The sequence below is a fragment of the Cololabis saira genome, chromosome 21 (genome assembly GCF_033807715.1).
Source record: "Cololabis saira isolate AMF1-May2022 chromosome 21, fColSai1.1, whole genome shotgun sequence".
Taxonomy (NCBI): Eukaryota; Metazoa; Chordata; class Actinopteri; order Beloniformes; family Belonidae; genus Cololabis; species Cololabis saira.
Window position 1 is genome coordinate 33,244,020 of NC_084607.1, and position 16,224 is coordinate 33,260,243.

The 16,224-nt window shown below is 47.3% G+C and overlaps 1 protein-coding gene and 1 pseudogene across 1 annotated transcript; both read left to right on the forward strand.

Moving 5' to 3' along the window:
* LOC133422161 (collagen alpha-1(I) chain-like) overlaps positions 1 to 16,224 on the forward strand; it is an 84,631-nt pseudogene that overhangs the window by 29,420 nt on the left and 38,987 nt on the right.
* Positions 103 to 3,975, forward strand: hoxb4a (homeobox B4a). Its single transcript, XM_061712155.1, has 2 exons — positions 103 to 695; positions 2,129 to 3,975. The coding sequence occupies exons 1-2, from the start codon at positions 275 to 277 to the stop codon at positions 2,410 to 2,412; spliced, it is 705 nt and encodes a 234-aa protein (XP_061568139.1). The 5' UTR covers positions 103 to 274; the 3' UTR covers positions 2,413 to 3,975.

Below are 16,224 nucleotides of genomic sequence, written 5' to 3' on the forward strand. Positions count from 1 at the left end.
GGGGGAGTGGGGGGCGTGGGGGGAGTCTGGAGGACTCTGGCCAGATGATCATGCGCGTGCGCGACTATGGATGTCTAATCCTATTTCCTTATCCGGGGCTTGTCCAGGACGCGCGCCATTGGTCATCTGCAGTCACATGGGTGTTAACTTTGTTCAGTTGACAGAAAAGTGGGAGGGGCCAGAGAAGCAGGAATAACCAAAGAGTGAAGGGATGGCAGAGAAATGCTAGTTTTTTATTTCCGAGGAGGAGATATTCCAGTAAAATCGCGCGCTGATGGCCATGAGCTCCTACCTGATCAACTCCAACTATGTGGACCCCCAGTTCCCCCCCTGCGAGGAGTACTCCCACAGCGACTACCTCCCCAGCCACTCCCCGGACTACTACAGCCCCCAGCGGCCGGAGCCCGCAGCCTTCCAGCCGGACTCCCTGTACGCGCACCCGCCGCACCAGAGCCGGCCGCGGCCGCGAGCGCAGCCGCCGTACACGTCGTGCGCGGCGCAGTCCGCCGCGGCGCTGACTCCCCCGCGGGGTCACGGCGTCCTGCCGGCCGGCGTGTCGGAGCAGAGCCGCCGCTGCGCCTCGGTGACACCGAGCCCGCCCCCGCCGCCCTGCGGACAGACCACCGGCGTCGCCGCGGGCGCGCGGAAGGACCCGGTGGTGTACCCGTGGATGAAGAAAGTGCACGTAAATATTGGTAAGAGCTCATGGAAACTTTCTGCCCCCCTCACCCCCCCTCCCCTCCCTCCCCTCCCTCCCCTCTTCCCTGTCTCCTCGTGGCTGCTGAAATCCACGCAGGGATTTCTCCTGTCCGCCGTGACTCTGACTCTGCTGCTTCCCTCTCTGTTTCTGTTTCAGAGGAACAGCTCTGCTCTCAGAGTCAGGGTCAGAATTTACGGTGCACTGTCTGCAGGGTCAATGTAATTACACCCTACATAAATTTTTATTGCCCCCCCCTCTCTTTGCTCCGCGGGGGTGTCTCCTGATGTCTCAGACTCGTCTGCTCTGATTCTTCTTATGACAACCAGAGCGAGCCATAACTTAGCTTTTATGCTTTGGTAATTCGATTTTAAGTGTGGGGGGGGCGGGGGGGGAGGGGGGGTTGGGGTATAAACGGTGGACTTGACTCCATACCCCCCCACCCCCCCCTCCCCCAGCGGTTGTTTCGCGAGCAGGAAAGTTTAATGGCAGATGAAATATTCATGTTTGTACAGCTCGGAAGTGAGCCGCTCCGTCACGGCTCTGTGTTGTAACAAACAGGAGTGCACGCTCGCGACGGTACAGTGTCAGTTTTGCAAAGTCACCATCATGTAACCCCCCCCTCCCACCCCCACCCCCCGCACACCGGGCTGTTTATCAGCGGAGGACAGCGGCTCTCACGCAGTTTTCCGCGGTCCCCTCTGGACAGGAACGGGAATCTGGTTTCTGTCCCCCAGAAATGTTGACTCATTATCCAGTAATGACTCCCGTCCCGCCCCGCCCGCCACCGACAACGGCACGACCTTCACCGTGGAACCGACACGGACGCGCGTCCAGCCTCGGACATCCGTGCGCGTCCCCGAAGGGAACCCTTAGCCTGCAATATAAATATAATTATTGAAAAAATCGCAACCTCCGCGCAGCAAAACTAAGCCCCAAAAATGTGCGTGATTTGCTGCCGAGACGCCGCCGTGCTTGGGCCGTTTCCGCCGCGGGAGCGTGCGTGTCGGTGCAGACATCTCCCCCGCAAACTGAAGCCTCAACGTTATTATTTTAAAATTATTCCCAAGACAAACGTGCTTATAGAGCACGTGGATGCAGCGAGAGGCGCCGCGGCCGTGAACGTGGGGTTTGCATGTCACTGCATGTTCTCGCGCTTGCGCTTTAGTTTAGGTTTGCAGGCTTGTTTAAAACGAGATACGATATTATTACTTAATTGGTATTTTCCACCTATGTTGAACTAATTCTGCTGTTATCGATCATTAAACATGATTTGTGTGCAAACAGAATATTTTTATTGAAAAACTATGTCGGATGGATTCATAAACACAAATATTTTTAAATTATTATTATTATTAGCTGAGTTTCTTTTGTGGTTTCTGGTGTTCCTGTCTCGCATCCCTCATGCCCTGCCTCTGTATCCCTCCCCAGTAAACGCCAGTTTCTCGGGGGGAGAGCCGAAGCGCTCGCGGACGGCGTACACGCGCCAGCAGGTCCTGGAGCTGGAGAAGGAGTTCCATTACAACCGCTACCTGACGCGCAGGCGCAGGGTGGAAATTGCGCACACGCTGTGCTTGTCGGAGCGCCAGATCAAGATCTGGTTCCAGAACCGGAGGATGAAGTGGAAGAAAGACCACAAGCTGCCCAACACCAAAGTCCGCTCCGGGGCGGGCAGCACGGCCAGTCCCCAGAACCGAGCCTGCGGGCCGCTATAGCGCGGCTCTGGGCGGCGGCCAGGATTTCTGCCCCCCCACATATATATACTGCCCTCCAATTCCTACATTGAACGACTGAAAGGGGGAAAGCTCGATTTGAACCACCAGAAGCTGCACTGTGGACCAGAATAAGCCTGGTTTCGGACCTTGAAGTGTCATGGCCCAAAGTTCGGCCTTGACCCGCAGCAGAACTCCGTGTGACGTGACGGGAGGACGCTGAGGCGCGAGGAGGGCACCTTTATTTCACTAAATATGAACAAAAAGAAGGAAAAGCAGATGGAAGTGACCGAACTGTGTGAATCTGTGGCCTCTCTTTTCCTTCACACCGATTCCTCTCACTCCCCCCGCAGTTTCAGTCTCCTCCCAGGGATTCTGGTTGTCGTTTTTCTTCGTTTTTGGAGAAGGAAAACCCTCGTTCTTATTTGAAATCAGACTGGTGGTCTCCATCTTTCACCCTGCGAGTACATAGCGGCTGAACCGCCTCCCAAAGCACTAACCGCCTTACACACGTGTAATAAATGAAGCTCTAGTTTCCCAAAGAGCCCCCCATCCCCCAATACACACTCACATGCATGGATACATGCACCCGCATGAGCCCGAACATAAAGAAGACGCGGCAGCCTCACATCCCATTTACGCGTCGGTTTCCCCGACGTTTTCTCCTCCACTAGGACCGGCCGGCCACCTTCTGCCGTTGCTATAGTAACTGCATTCATGTTTTTGCTTCAAGGCAATAATATAAGTATAGCTTTTGATAAATAAGTGACTGTGGTGACTTTTGGATGGAGTTTTGGTTGTGAAATGCTCCTCTGCTGTTGCAGGCCGTGTCGGGAGACTGTGAGTTCCAAATGTTGTAAAAAAAAAAAAAAGGAAAAAAAAAAGAATCTGCTGGAAAGCAGAAATGAACTTAATTTAAGCGTTTTTTTTTTTTTTTTTTAACAATTTACCAAACAGGGTATGCCCCGCGAGGCTTACTAAACAAAGAGTACTAAATAATCACGCCAAAATCGTATGGAGTACAAGAACGCAGCACTAAATGATGTACTTTTACCTCACTTAAATGTTCTCATCCTCTTTTGTCTTTGCTCCTATGAAGAAGTGACAGCTTTTTGAGCTTTTATATTTTTGAAATGATCAAAACATACATCGATCTTCTTTTCTTTTATGTGTAAATTTAAATATGTAATTTAATGGTGGGCAGTTGTTTGGAAGATGAAGGGACAGGGTTCAGGAGAAAGGGGAGCCCTCGGTGGCGCAAACGGTACTGGTTTCTTTTTCTGTTTCAGACACTTTTGTGCTCGTGAAATGCGCGCGGTTCTTTCTCTATATCTTTTTTTTCATCCTTCCTCTTTCTTTCCTTTCACTTTGTGCCTATACCTGGATTTTCTTTTGTTCTCCCTCTCTGGTATTTCTATGAACATTCCGAATGTGAGTGTCGTGTTTGTGAGGATGCTGCTGATCCCGAGTCTCGTCCTCCTGTGAGCTGCTCCTGGTTCTGCTCCTCCTCCTCAGTGTCCACACCTGCCTCTTGTCTGTAAATACTTCACAGAAATTTAAATAAATGCCTGAAATGTACCACTATCTTATTCACTTTCTTCATTCCAAATGCAGCATGGTTTGCTCTTTTAAAGTTACGTCACTAGTTTAGTACGATGGCCACTTGAATCAACTTTCAGATGAATGATGCACTTATATGTTCTCATGTCGTGTAGTGGAACAACATGGGCTCTCTTTGCTGTTCCAGAAAGCTAAAGGCCGAGCCTCCTTTGTGTCTTCTCCGGACTGGTTTCAGGGGTGCTGCATGGAGGATGTATTAAAAGCAGCCGTGCATGCGCTCGCTTGCGCACACAATAAATAATGTCGTTTAATCTGCTGTTGGTTTAGCCTACAAAGGCGCAGCCACCTGTCTGCAGAAATCAGGCGACTGCGATGATGAATCTGTCCCGCCATGACTGATCCTGCTACATTACGTCCTGTAATCTCGTTTTAAATCACGACCGTGCTCCGTTTCACTCCTGTTCTCCCGTTAATTTAACGGTTGCTCTACCGCACCTCCCTTTTCAAGAAAAACAAAAAACAAAAAAAACTTCATTGCTGATTTTGTGATGCCCAAATGAATGTTACTTCTGCCCAACATTTCTCTCCCTCTTGGTGTGTTTTGGCCCGCTGTTACGTGCACATGTGTGCTTTGTTTTTTATATTTTTTTATTTGGTGTGTGTGCGTGTGTGTGTGTGTGTGTGTATGTGTGTGTGTGTTGAATAAAGGGAGCGGGCAGCGCCATAGCTCAAACCCTGACAACCAAATAGATAATCAACATGACAAATGACTTCTTTTGTGAGGCGCGGCTTTCGTATTAATTCTCATTTTCTTTTCTTAGAGCAGGTATCAAAAAATATAGAGCAGGAGGGGGGGATACGAGAGAAAAGCATTCCTCTCGATGAACTTTAAATAAAAAAACTGTGCCCCCCAAATTGGTCCGCTCGTATTCCAGGGCCCACAGAAGACCCCCCTATTACTTGTTGGTTGATTTCTCCTCGGGCTTCTTGCCACAAAGACTCCTTCTCCACATTTATCTGATTTCTACCTATTAATGAAAAAAAAACCTCCTCCATACTGTCAAAATAGGAACACAAAAACACTCTAACATCAAAGGCATGGGTGTGTATATATATATATATATATATATATATATATATATATATATATATATATATATATATATTTACATATTTTACATATTACTTATGGGTAATGTTACGTGAGAAAAAGTCTTTAGTATATATATTTTTTAATTTCAACGGACACTGTTGACCATGAAGTTGAAATAAAACCTTTTTCACTTCTTATGATGAAGCGGCTGTAAATGAAAAGATTAAAGACAAAAAGGAGGAATGTTTCTGGAAATAAAAACATTTCAAATTATATGGGCAACGGTGTATTTTTAAACATATAACACATGCATTCGTTGAAATATATATTTACGTTTTTGTGGTTTACTATTATTTCAACTTACGTATGAATTTGAATGAAACTTAATTCAGTTAAATCTAAAATAATATATGAGAAAGGCCAGAAAAATAATATCTTATTTCATTAAAAAAATACATTTTTAGTAGGCTATATTCATGCTTAATGATTTATCAGTATACTTTTAAAATTATAAATCATTTCTTAATATTTGTAATTACTTTATGTTTCTCAAGTAAAATATAATTATGTGTTTATTTCTGTATACAGCGCATTTTTATATTATTTTAATGTTTATATTATTTTGTGGCAAATTCTTATGTTCATTATTATTTGTAATTGTTTTATATCTAACATTTATCTAAAATTATGTATTACACGTTAACAACAATTTTATTTCACTTGTAGAAAATCCTTTTCCATTGAACGACAATGAAGCTCTATCGAGAAATGATTCTTTTATTCTTGTTCTTTTGTCTTTTTAGCGTCTCTTATCACTGTGAGACAGTTTGCTCCTGTGAATGGGAGCAGATTTTTCAGAAGAGCCCCCCCCCCCCAGTTATTTGCTGGCCAGCAGGACAGAGCGGACAGCTCCTGAGGAAAAATGTGAGAATTATACAAGAAAAAATCATTAATCACTTTTTCTTCTTTAAGCGCTTCTTCTCCTGCTTTTGTTATTCAGCAGCCACACACGAGACCCCCCATCCCTGGAAAAGAGGGGGGGGTTAGAGCTCAGAGACAGACGGGAAGAAAAAGAAGACGTCTTTGAAGACACTTGGAGGACGCCGCCCCTCCACCCCCAACCCGGCCCTCCTCCCGCAAACACACGCGCAGTAACGCTCACGGAGAGACGTCCTCCTCACCTTCCAACTATTTTTACATCCCACAAGTAGAGAAACTTTTTTCTTGGGGGGTTGGGGGATTAAAACCCTCCGATAGGAGCCCGGCGGAGCAGTCAGCGCACCAGCCCGGAGACATGGCTTCGTCCAAGGTAAGAGGCCTGCAGCCTTCATGTGTGTGTGTGTGTGTGTGTGTGTGTGTGTGTGTGTGTGTGTGTGTGTGTGTGTGTGTGTGTGTGTGTGTGTGTGTGTGTGTGTGTGTGTGTGTGTGTGTGTGTGTGCAGCAGGCCTGCCGCTGTCGTGTCGGGGACAGGTACAGCCTGTGGTCTGTCAGACCGGTGTGCAGATTTATTTCAGATTTATAGACCACGTGACGCATCTGGAGAAACACGCACGCTGTTTCTTCAGGGAAACTGTCACGGCGCGCTGGGACAACTCCTTCTAGCGCGGGTTCTGTTGTCAGGAAGCGTCGCTGTGGTTTGGATCGATACTTTTATTGCCCAGATGCCATCAGAAGCGAGACAAGGCTCTGGTTAATGATCCTAGCTTTCTGCTAGTTTGTATGTTTGTTTGTTTGTTGTCTGCGCAGCAGTTGATTCACAAGTGTGCGCACTTCTGTGTGACCCCTCCTCGAATGGAATTAGAAATAATCCACTGTGGGGGGCTGCGTCCGCGTGCTGGGGTGGGTGGGGTTGCAATGCGTGCAAAAGAGAAACAAATGGCAGAAATCTAACCAGAAGACAGGAACAGAGAGAAAGAGGGATGGAGGAAGAAAAATCGACATTTTCCTGCAGGGACAGAAGCCCCGAGCAGGGAGGGGAGTTCACTCAGGGGGCAGCCTGCTGACCGATGAGCTCCACCGGCTCTGGAAGCCAGAGGTTGACCCCCTTACACACACACACACACACACACACACACACACACACACACACACACACACACACACACACACACACACACACACACACACACACACACGCACACACACACACACATGCACACACACCTCCACCCCCGCCAGCTCCTGGCCCCCCCTTGACCTCGCAAGGCTGCTGGACCCTCCGACATTCCCAGACCTCCGGAGCCCCCGGGGCCACGTTGTCCAAACAGGCCGAGTTCAGGGCACTGTAACCCGGCCAGGAAGCTACGTCACCCCCCCCCCCCCCCCCCTGCCAGACAGATCACGCTAAACTTAAAAAAAACACCACTAACAACAACAAAGACCTCAAGGGCGTTACAGCAGGGCTGTAATGCCGCCCCCCCCCCCCCCCCCATCCCGGATATTCCTGTAACACTGACCGCCTCCCGGACTCCGGGAAGTAGAACAGAAGCTGCTGTTTGGACCAGACTCTGAACGGTTCCAGTCACACTGAGTTGTGTTTTATACAGCTGCTGGTGTGTGTGTGTGTGTGTGTGTGTGTGTGTGTGTGTGTGTGTGTGTGTGTGTGTGTGTGTGTGTGTGTGTGTGTGTGTGTGTGTGTGTGTGTGTGTGTGTGTGTGTGTGTGTGTGTGTGTGTGTGTGGGTGGGTGTGGCTGTAGAACTGATTCAGCAGGGGAACAGTTGGTCCACTTGGCACTCAACAGCTAAGATCTCATGTTCAGTTTCACAATCAGGGAAGTTTTAATAACGACATTTTAATTCAATTCAATTCAATTCAATTCAATTCAATTCAATTCAATTCAATTCAATTAAATTCAATTCAATTAAATTCAATTCAATTCAATTCAATGCAATTCAATGCAATTCAATTCAATTCAATGCAATTCAATTCAATTGTAATAGCGTCTATTACAACAGAATTGTCATTTCCACTTCGGATCTCTGCACCTTCAGTGAAACGGAAGTGCAGCTGAAACTTCATCACAAACAGTTGTTGTTACCAGAACCAAACTTGGCATTTAGCCACGCTCCCTCTGAAATCTGCCCAGGATGATTCCGTGATTTGAGGAAGTGAGTGGAGTGGGCAGCTCTGTCCACCCCGGGCCTGTGATCACGGGTGGGGAAGTCCGCCGTGTCTTCTCCCGCTTGTTCAGTCCCGGAGCGGAGCTGCTGCTGACGGATATCTGCTCCAGCAGCGGCTCTGCGCGGCGGGCCGCTCCTCCGCTCTCCATCACGCTTCACTCTCAGGTTGGAATAACATCATCCATCCATTATTCATACCTGCCTCTTCCTATTCAGAGTCTCGGGCCTGCAGTGTCTGTTTCCCTTCTATATCATTGGCAGAAAGGATCCTTCAAAGATCATTCACATTTTTCAAGAGAATAATTAATGAAAGTCATCGGTCTTGTGTTCTGTAGTGTTGGTGGGCTACTACTTTACTGCAGCTCAAATATCGTTTTCTCTAAAGGTGTCATTATTAAAATGGAATTATTAACACTGAATAAAGTTGTCCAGGCCCAGACCACCACACCTCCACCCCCGAGCTTGACAGTATGAGGTGTTTCAGCTTAAGTACGGTGTCTTCTCCCAAAGAACATTCTGGACGTTGAGACCAAATAACTGCAGGACCCTCTGATGTTGGCGTGAATCTGAATCTGAGACCTCCACTCCTGGGCAGGATGCACTGTGAATGATCTTTCTCACTGACACTGCAGATAGTTAAGACAGCGTTTTAGAATGAGTGGCAACAGTTGCTTCTCTAAAACCATTGCTGATGTTGTTGCCACTTGGCATTGTGTAAACACACCTGAATTATACCAGCAAACTGCAAAAACATCTGGTTTTATCCGAGGTCAAACCCCTGTTGAAACCTGTTGAAACAGAAACAGGGGTACTTAGGGTTGCCCACACTATTTATTCTGGCTCCGTTTCATTTGTAGATAAATAATGGCTCAGTGAAATGAATTTCTCTGCAGCTTTTTTATCTGGATATGTGATTTCGTCTGGGTTGTTTGCCTGCCAGATGACTGTTCAGTACAAAACGGCTCAGATACCAGTCGTCAGTTTAGTGTCTGTTTGGAAACAGCGGATGGATTCATGTTTCAGCTGGAGCTTCGCAGAAAAGCGCGCACACACGTGCTCGACACCAGCTCCTCTGCAGAGTCTGGAGGAGGCTAATGAGCAGACAAATCACCCGCGCTCCTCTTCCTCCTCCTTTGGCTCGGCTCATCGGCGTTGGCCGAACAATTTATGGCGGTGGAGAGCGCGGGGATCACGGGAGGTCACGGCGGAGCTGGCCTGCTGCGGTAGGAGGTCTCTCTGAGAAATATGCTCCTGGAAACGCGTGTGTGTGTTAAAGAGAGGCCATCTGAGCCATTAAAAAGCAGACACATATTAAGTATTAAAAGTCACAAGCCAAATAATGGCTGCCAAGTTCCTCCACGCGGGTTCCCGTGTCCGGGCCGCAGGTGGACGCGCCGGCGGGGCCATGGCGCTTCTGGGGGAGGATGTAGTTGATATTTGCTTATCAAAAACTCTCCCAAACATCAGTGAATGTGCAGTGTTCTTACGTAACTCCACTTGGAGTGGGATTTAAATCACGCTCCTGAACTTTCGAGCTCTCAGAGTGATGGTGTCACCATATCGGTCTCGTGGTGATCGTGGTGCTGATGCTACAGGCTCAGTATTAACGGATATGAGGAGGTCCCGGATAAGAAACGGCACTCACGCTTTATTAGGAGCCATCTTCTCAAAGGCCACGCCACGAACTCGCAGGGACGTTTAAGAGCAGCAGCCTTAAAAGTTATGCATAAATTATCACGAGAATATATACCTCATTTATGGGGGTTTCCTTCTGTTTCCACTATGATAACTTCATTTTTATTTCTCATTTAAATTTAAATGACCATAACCCACAGCAGTCGTGTTCTTCCGGTCCACGTCCTTGTCGGGAACCTTCGCTGGGTTATCAATTATACATTTTAAAATCAGGGTTTACTCTTTAAAACATCATCATTCTCAACGCCAATCAATGAGATGGCTCCTGACTCTCGTGTTGGGATCCCACGCCTCAGGCCTCGCACCGCGTCTCGTTGTTTCCGTGGTGTTTGGGGTCCGGTCGGATTCTGCGTCCTGCACATGGACCAAAACCCGTATAGATCGGTCAGGAACGCATGAATGTAGAAACAAGCTGGAAAAAGTCGACCTTTCATTATAAACGAGGCTCCATGACGGAGCTCCTGCTTCTATTTCAGTTTGTTTGAAAAAGCTGATTTCAGCAAAAAAATGATCATCATCAATTCATCATCATTTTGCTGAAAACTCAACAGGATCCCCCAAACGCGCGAGCATGAGTGTGTAACGTTTCAGGTGTGGAGTTTAGTTGTTAACCTGCAACAATATAAAAAAGGTGAAGGCGCTCATGAACCCGCTCTTACGCCATTTGCTGGACATGCTGAAAGGTATAGTTTGATAATAATAATAATAATAATAATAATAATAATAATAATAATAATAATAATAATAATAATAATAATAATAATAATAATAATAATAATAATAATAATAATAATAATAATGGCCTGCTCGTAGCCACGTGACGGGGAGGGACAGGACCATTCTTGGTGGTCACAAAGACACATTTGGAGTTTGTGTCTTATTGAAAGCAGTTACTCATTAACGGAGGAAGAATGAAGGAGTGTATACCTGTCTTCATTCATCACGGACCCCCGACAACCGTCCACGCAGCCTATACGTTTACTAAATAAACCATCTTTATTATCCATTTGATGCTGAAATATGATATTATGCTTTCCGTCCATCATGGAATCATTTTTAGCCTCAACGTATCTCTGCGCTCGTCCCCGCTCTTTATGCTAAACCCGCGCACGCATCCGTCCCAGGTTCGTGGAGCCGGTTCGTGTTGCAGGTCTCTCCTGAGCTGCCGTTTCACGCCGAGGTCGTTGTAATTTATGGCGTTCATTAAAGACGCCATCATCGCCGCCGCAGATGTTTGATTTCCATCTCGTTGCGGTGGAACAGAGAGCAGCTCCGAGGACTCCGGCCTGCGCGTTTACTGCACCTAAAATCACAAATGAAAAGCCTCACGACTGCTTGGTTGACAGAAGTTGCAAACCACATTTCATTCTTGTTAAAACATGTTTGTGAGGTTTGATGGAGACGTGACGTCAGAAACAAACAGATTCAGAGGAGCAGACGGGGTTTGATGTTACTTATCCCCCAGCATCACAGCTTCAAATGAAATGTTAAACAATGTGAGGAGGTTTTGGGAGACTTTGGGGACGGACGAGGCGACCACAGATCCCCGGCTCTGCCGCGGCCCGTCCCCTGACCTTGAGATTGCTCAGCTCAGTCAGCGCTTCTCAAGCCTCCCGGCCTCAACCTTGCTTTGCTTTTTTCAAGACTCCATTGTTCTGGCGGAGCTGCGGACCCGAGGGCCAGAAGGAGTCCGGGCTCCTTTGTTGCCGCCCTGCGCGGCCTCGCCACGGGGGTTTTGTCTCTTCGTCTTGTTTTCTCCTATACCTCCGTTTGTCTCTGTTCCCTCGGATCCTTTCGTCTTTGTTTAACTCTCTATTCTTTTTAAACGTAGAATTTTTTTTCTTTAATAATTATTCTTTTAGTGTCTCTTCCAGCCTTTCCGACTGTGCTGAGTGTTGATAAAACTCCCTAAAAAGGTATCTGCTTTCGCCTTAAGAAGTTTAAAAAATAAAGTGCGGTGCCTTTGTGTCAGGAAGCAGGCGGAGATGCACCAGGCTTTTTTATTATTGCAATTATCATTATTGAAATAATAATAATAATTAAAGAAAATATATATCATACTATTAATAATATTTTTATAACATATATAACATTTTATAACATATTTTTCCAGCATCCTATTGATCGAGCATCGAAATAGGGCGCACGGAACTTTAATAACAAGCAATGTTATTATTCCATGCCTTTTTTTGTCTTATTCAATTATTTTTCCATATATATATATATATATATATATATATATATATATATATATATATATATATATATATATATATATATATATATATATATATATATATATATATATATATATATATATATATATAAAATCACCTATCAAATATTAAGTAAAAACTTGAAGGTGTGCGTCCCCAGAAAACCCCGAACTCGTGTGTTTTTCCGCCGCCAACATCGAATATTTCCCGTCCGTGGAAACAGATTCCCTCAAATATCGTCTGCGACAGAACCACGCGTGAGATCTCCCCAGTTCAGCTCAGTGACTGACTGAAGGAGAAAGAGTCATCTGGAAATGTAAACTATTCTTGACATTTCATCTGTATGTGCGTGTCTGCCGCGGGCCTGAAGAACCAGCGAGTTTCCTTTTGTTTCTCCTGAACTTCTGCACGCGTGCACGCACGGAGTCCGGGTGGATCCCAGGACCAGTGGGACCCCCCCAACCCACTAGCACCCCCCGCCCCCCCCAGACTCGCCAGGCCACGTGATCCCTCCAGTAATGAATGCGGAGGCTGCAGAGCAGATATGTGTTCGTCAGGAGTGAAAATTCAACTGTCCTTAAACACACACACACACACACACACACACACACACACACACACACACACACACACACACACACACACACACACACACACACACACACACACACACACACACACACACACACACGAGCCCCCCTGTAGCAGTGGAGAGGGGGCAGAGAGAAAAAAAGAGAGAGAGCGCGGGGGGAGAAGAGGAGACGGTGGCAGACAGAGAGGAGGAGAAAACTGAGAAGGAAGCTGCAATAAAACTAATTTCCACGAGTGTGCGTGGTCGCTGTGGATGCCGTGAGTATTGGAAGGACGGGGACTGCACAGGGGGGAGCCACACTTGTTCTTCCGCCCGTTCCACGCCGCCCTGGTCCCACTACCCCGAGTCGTTTCCACGCCGTGGTAAATATCCGGAATGCTCGTGTTTCTTCGTGTTTTCTCGTTGCTGCATGTCGCTGTCGTGTTGTTGACACATCACCCCACCCACCACCACCACCTCCACCACCACCACCACCAGCAGTCGCTGCTGCTGACGGCTGCAGCGGCGCATCCGCGCGCCCGCAGCCCGGCAGGAGCGCGCACGGCGCCGGTGGCAGAAGCACTCTGATATTGTCCTCCATCTTCCTCCCATCAGCTCCCGTCGGCCTGCACATCTCTCTCCTGCTGTCCATCCCTCCCTCTCCCGTCCCTCTCCCTCTCCCGTCCCTGCACTCCCAGTGATTTATGGTGAGGCTGCGTGTCAGCGCGCGGCCACGGCTGCCATTGTGCGTTTGAGACGGAGGGCTGTTGTTTACGGCGCTGCTCGCGATAAATCACGGCTCCCAGCGCGGTGGGAGGACGGAGGGGGGACCGGGGGACCGGGGACCGACCCCCCCACCCCCCCTCCCTCTTCAGGCTCGTCAGTGGCAGGACCTGCGGACCCGGGAGCAGCCTCCGGGTCACGGGGGGGGGCGGTTACCGGCACTGGCTCGAGTCCTGAGCCTCTGGTTTCAGGAAAAACTTCATGATTAAGAGCCGGTGTATGTTTAAGTCACGTGATTGTTTGTTTGTTTTGTTTTTTGTATCAGAACTCGTTGGTTCTGTGTCATATACCCAGACTCTGGGTTCATAAAAGTCTCTCTTTTTTTCTCTCCTCTCCTCATTTCTCGTGTGTTTTTCTTTGGAAGTTTGCTGGAATGGAGCTGCTCTCTCCATTCCTCATGTCAGCACTCAGCATCTCTGCTTTAGCTCAAACCCTTCACTGGGAACGAGGACAATTTCTTTGAGAATGTGGGAAAAGAAAAAAAAAACCGAATTGTTCTCGGCTTCACGCATAGCCCACGTTTTGGCTCTCGCGTCGCTCAGGAATAAAATCCAATCACTCTGTGAGATACTGCGAGCTGCGGCTCTCATAGGAGAGTTGAGGTGGGGGTGGGGGTGGGGAGTAAACATCATTTCATCGGCTAACCTCATAACTCTGTAGGATGTTTATGGTGTTTGCGCGTGAAAGCAGCTGGTGACAAGTGAAGTAAGAAGCACAGAGGAACGTTTCATCACATGTATTTATTTCTGTTGCGGACAAAAGTTTCACACCTGGAGCACCTTCATCATCATCATCATCATCATCATCATCATCATCATCATCATCATCAATATTATTATTATTATTATTATTATTATTATTATTATTATTATTATTATTATTATCATTTACTACAGTAGTATTTTGTTGTTGTAATGGCACATTGGATGGATGGATGGATGGATGATGGATGGATGGATGGATGGATGGATGGATGGATGGATGGATGGATGGATGGATGATGGATGGATGGATGGATGGATGGATGGATGGATGGATGGATGGATGGATGGATGGATGGATGGATGGTTTATAGAGTCAGTCTCCTCATGAGAAACAATCCCTCCCACGGTAAAATCCCGTACACGGGGTTGATGTGATTTCTGGACTCCTTTCCCGACCCCCCCCCCCACCCCCCCCTCCTCTGGGATGGGGTCGTGCTCCAGACCCCCCCCCCCTGCCGCAGACATGAACCCAGATCCCCGCCTAGGCCTCCCCTGCCTTGCTCCTGAGCTGCTGACCAGAACCAGGACACAGTCCTTATCTGGGCTTATCAGGCTGCGCCACTTCTGGTTCAAATAGTTCAAATATCTCAATCGGTTGTTTTGGTTTGGTATTTTCTTCTTTTAGGGGGGGTTAGGTCGATGTGCACTCTGGTGGACACCCCGCTCTCGACCTCTCCGCCAGGCCTTCGCTCGCCCTCGACCGGCCATACAAATACAAATGTGGTTCTTGGTCTGCAAAAAAACTCAGTTAAGTGATAAACAAATGGGTGCGCGCGTGTCCTGGCTGGCTGCCTTCTCTCGTGACATCACATGCGAAAATGATAAGGAGAGAAACTAATGTTTCTGCAGAAGCGGCTGCAGGACAATGGCGGAGCAGTCCGCCCGCCGTGACATCACCGCAGTCTCCGCCGGCCGGGAAAACCCGCATTTAAGCTTTCATTTCAAACCCAACCCGACATATAAAAACATATCCATGAGAAGGAGTGAATACCTCGTGCATGTCCATGTCCTCGCGGCGCTGGGGATGATCGCGGAAGACGCTAAAGCGTTTTTTATTTATTTATTATTTCTAAAACGGCACTACTGCCGAATAATGAGGAATATTTTGGCTTCCACGCACTTTTAAAACGCTGTTTCCTCAGGGTCTGCACCTCCTGTGATGGACAGGTATGACAGCGAGCAGATACGCGGACAAGGCTCCACGCGAGGCGCGTCTTCCCACTCTTGTCTCAGACTGGCAGCCATATTGTCCGTGTCCGTGTTCTCTCCCACGCACGACCGACGGACACGCAGAGAGCTGCCACGCCACGGGCTGGCAGGAGATCTCGCCATTTTTATAAATTATAAAAGTAAAAACCTTGCACTTTAAAAAGAGAATGAAACAGGAAATGTAGAAACGCCACCGTTAAAACCGCAGCAGAACTCGGAGAAAAGTCACGGCCGTGTTGGCGCAGCAAAGCGAACAAGACACTCCATAGACACGCAGAAACACAAAAAAAAAGAATAAAAACTCCTTAAATTACATGCGTGGAAAATTGTTTTTTAGCATGAATATTATGTTTTGAGGCGTTTGTGTTTGTGTCATAAATTTGCTCAATATTTGGTCCCATTTGCAAATGCAAAAAAAAAATAGAAAAAAAAGAAAAAAAGAAGACATATTTACCCGGTAGAAACAACTCTTCCAGTGAAATTAGAAAATATTTTAGATCCAAAGGATTTGTTCTTGCAGTTGGAAAAGTCCTAAAGCTAAGGAAAATTCATTTAAAAATAAAAGAAAAAAAAAGCAACTCGCCGGAGTGATTTAGTATTTGCACCCGTCGGCTCAGAACAGGCAGATAAAATACATTTACATTTAATTCCTCGCTGAAGTATATTGAAAAGAAGAATTAAAGCTGGAAGTGGGACAACAGCTGGGTTGGAACAGACATTTTCCGCGACGGATAAACATAAATCAGCGCGCGGCGCGGCCTCGTAAATCTGCAGCTCTTTAACGTTAACAAGCCGACGATTTAA

Bases quoted from the DNA above. Each gene is read 5' to 3' on its own strand.
- hoxb4a (XM_061712155.1), top strand. From the start codon at position 275: ATGGCCATGAGCTCCTACCTGATCAACTCCAACTATGTGGACCCCCAG. The intron at 696-2,128 runs GTAAGAGCTCAT...ATCCCTCCCCAG, and splicing joins GAAAGTGCACGTAAATATTG to TAAACGCCAGTTTCTCGGGG.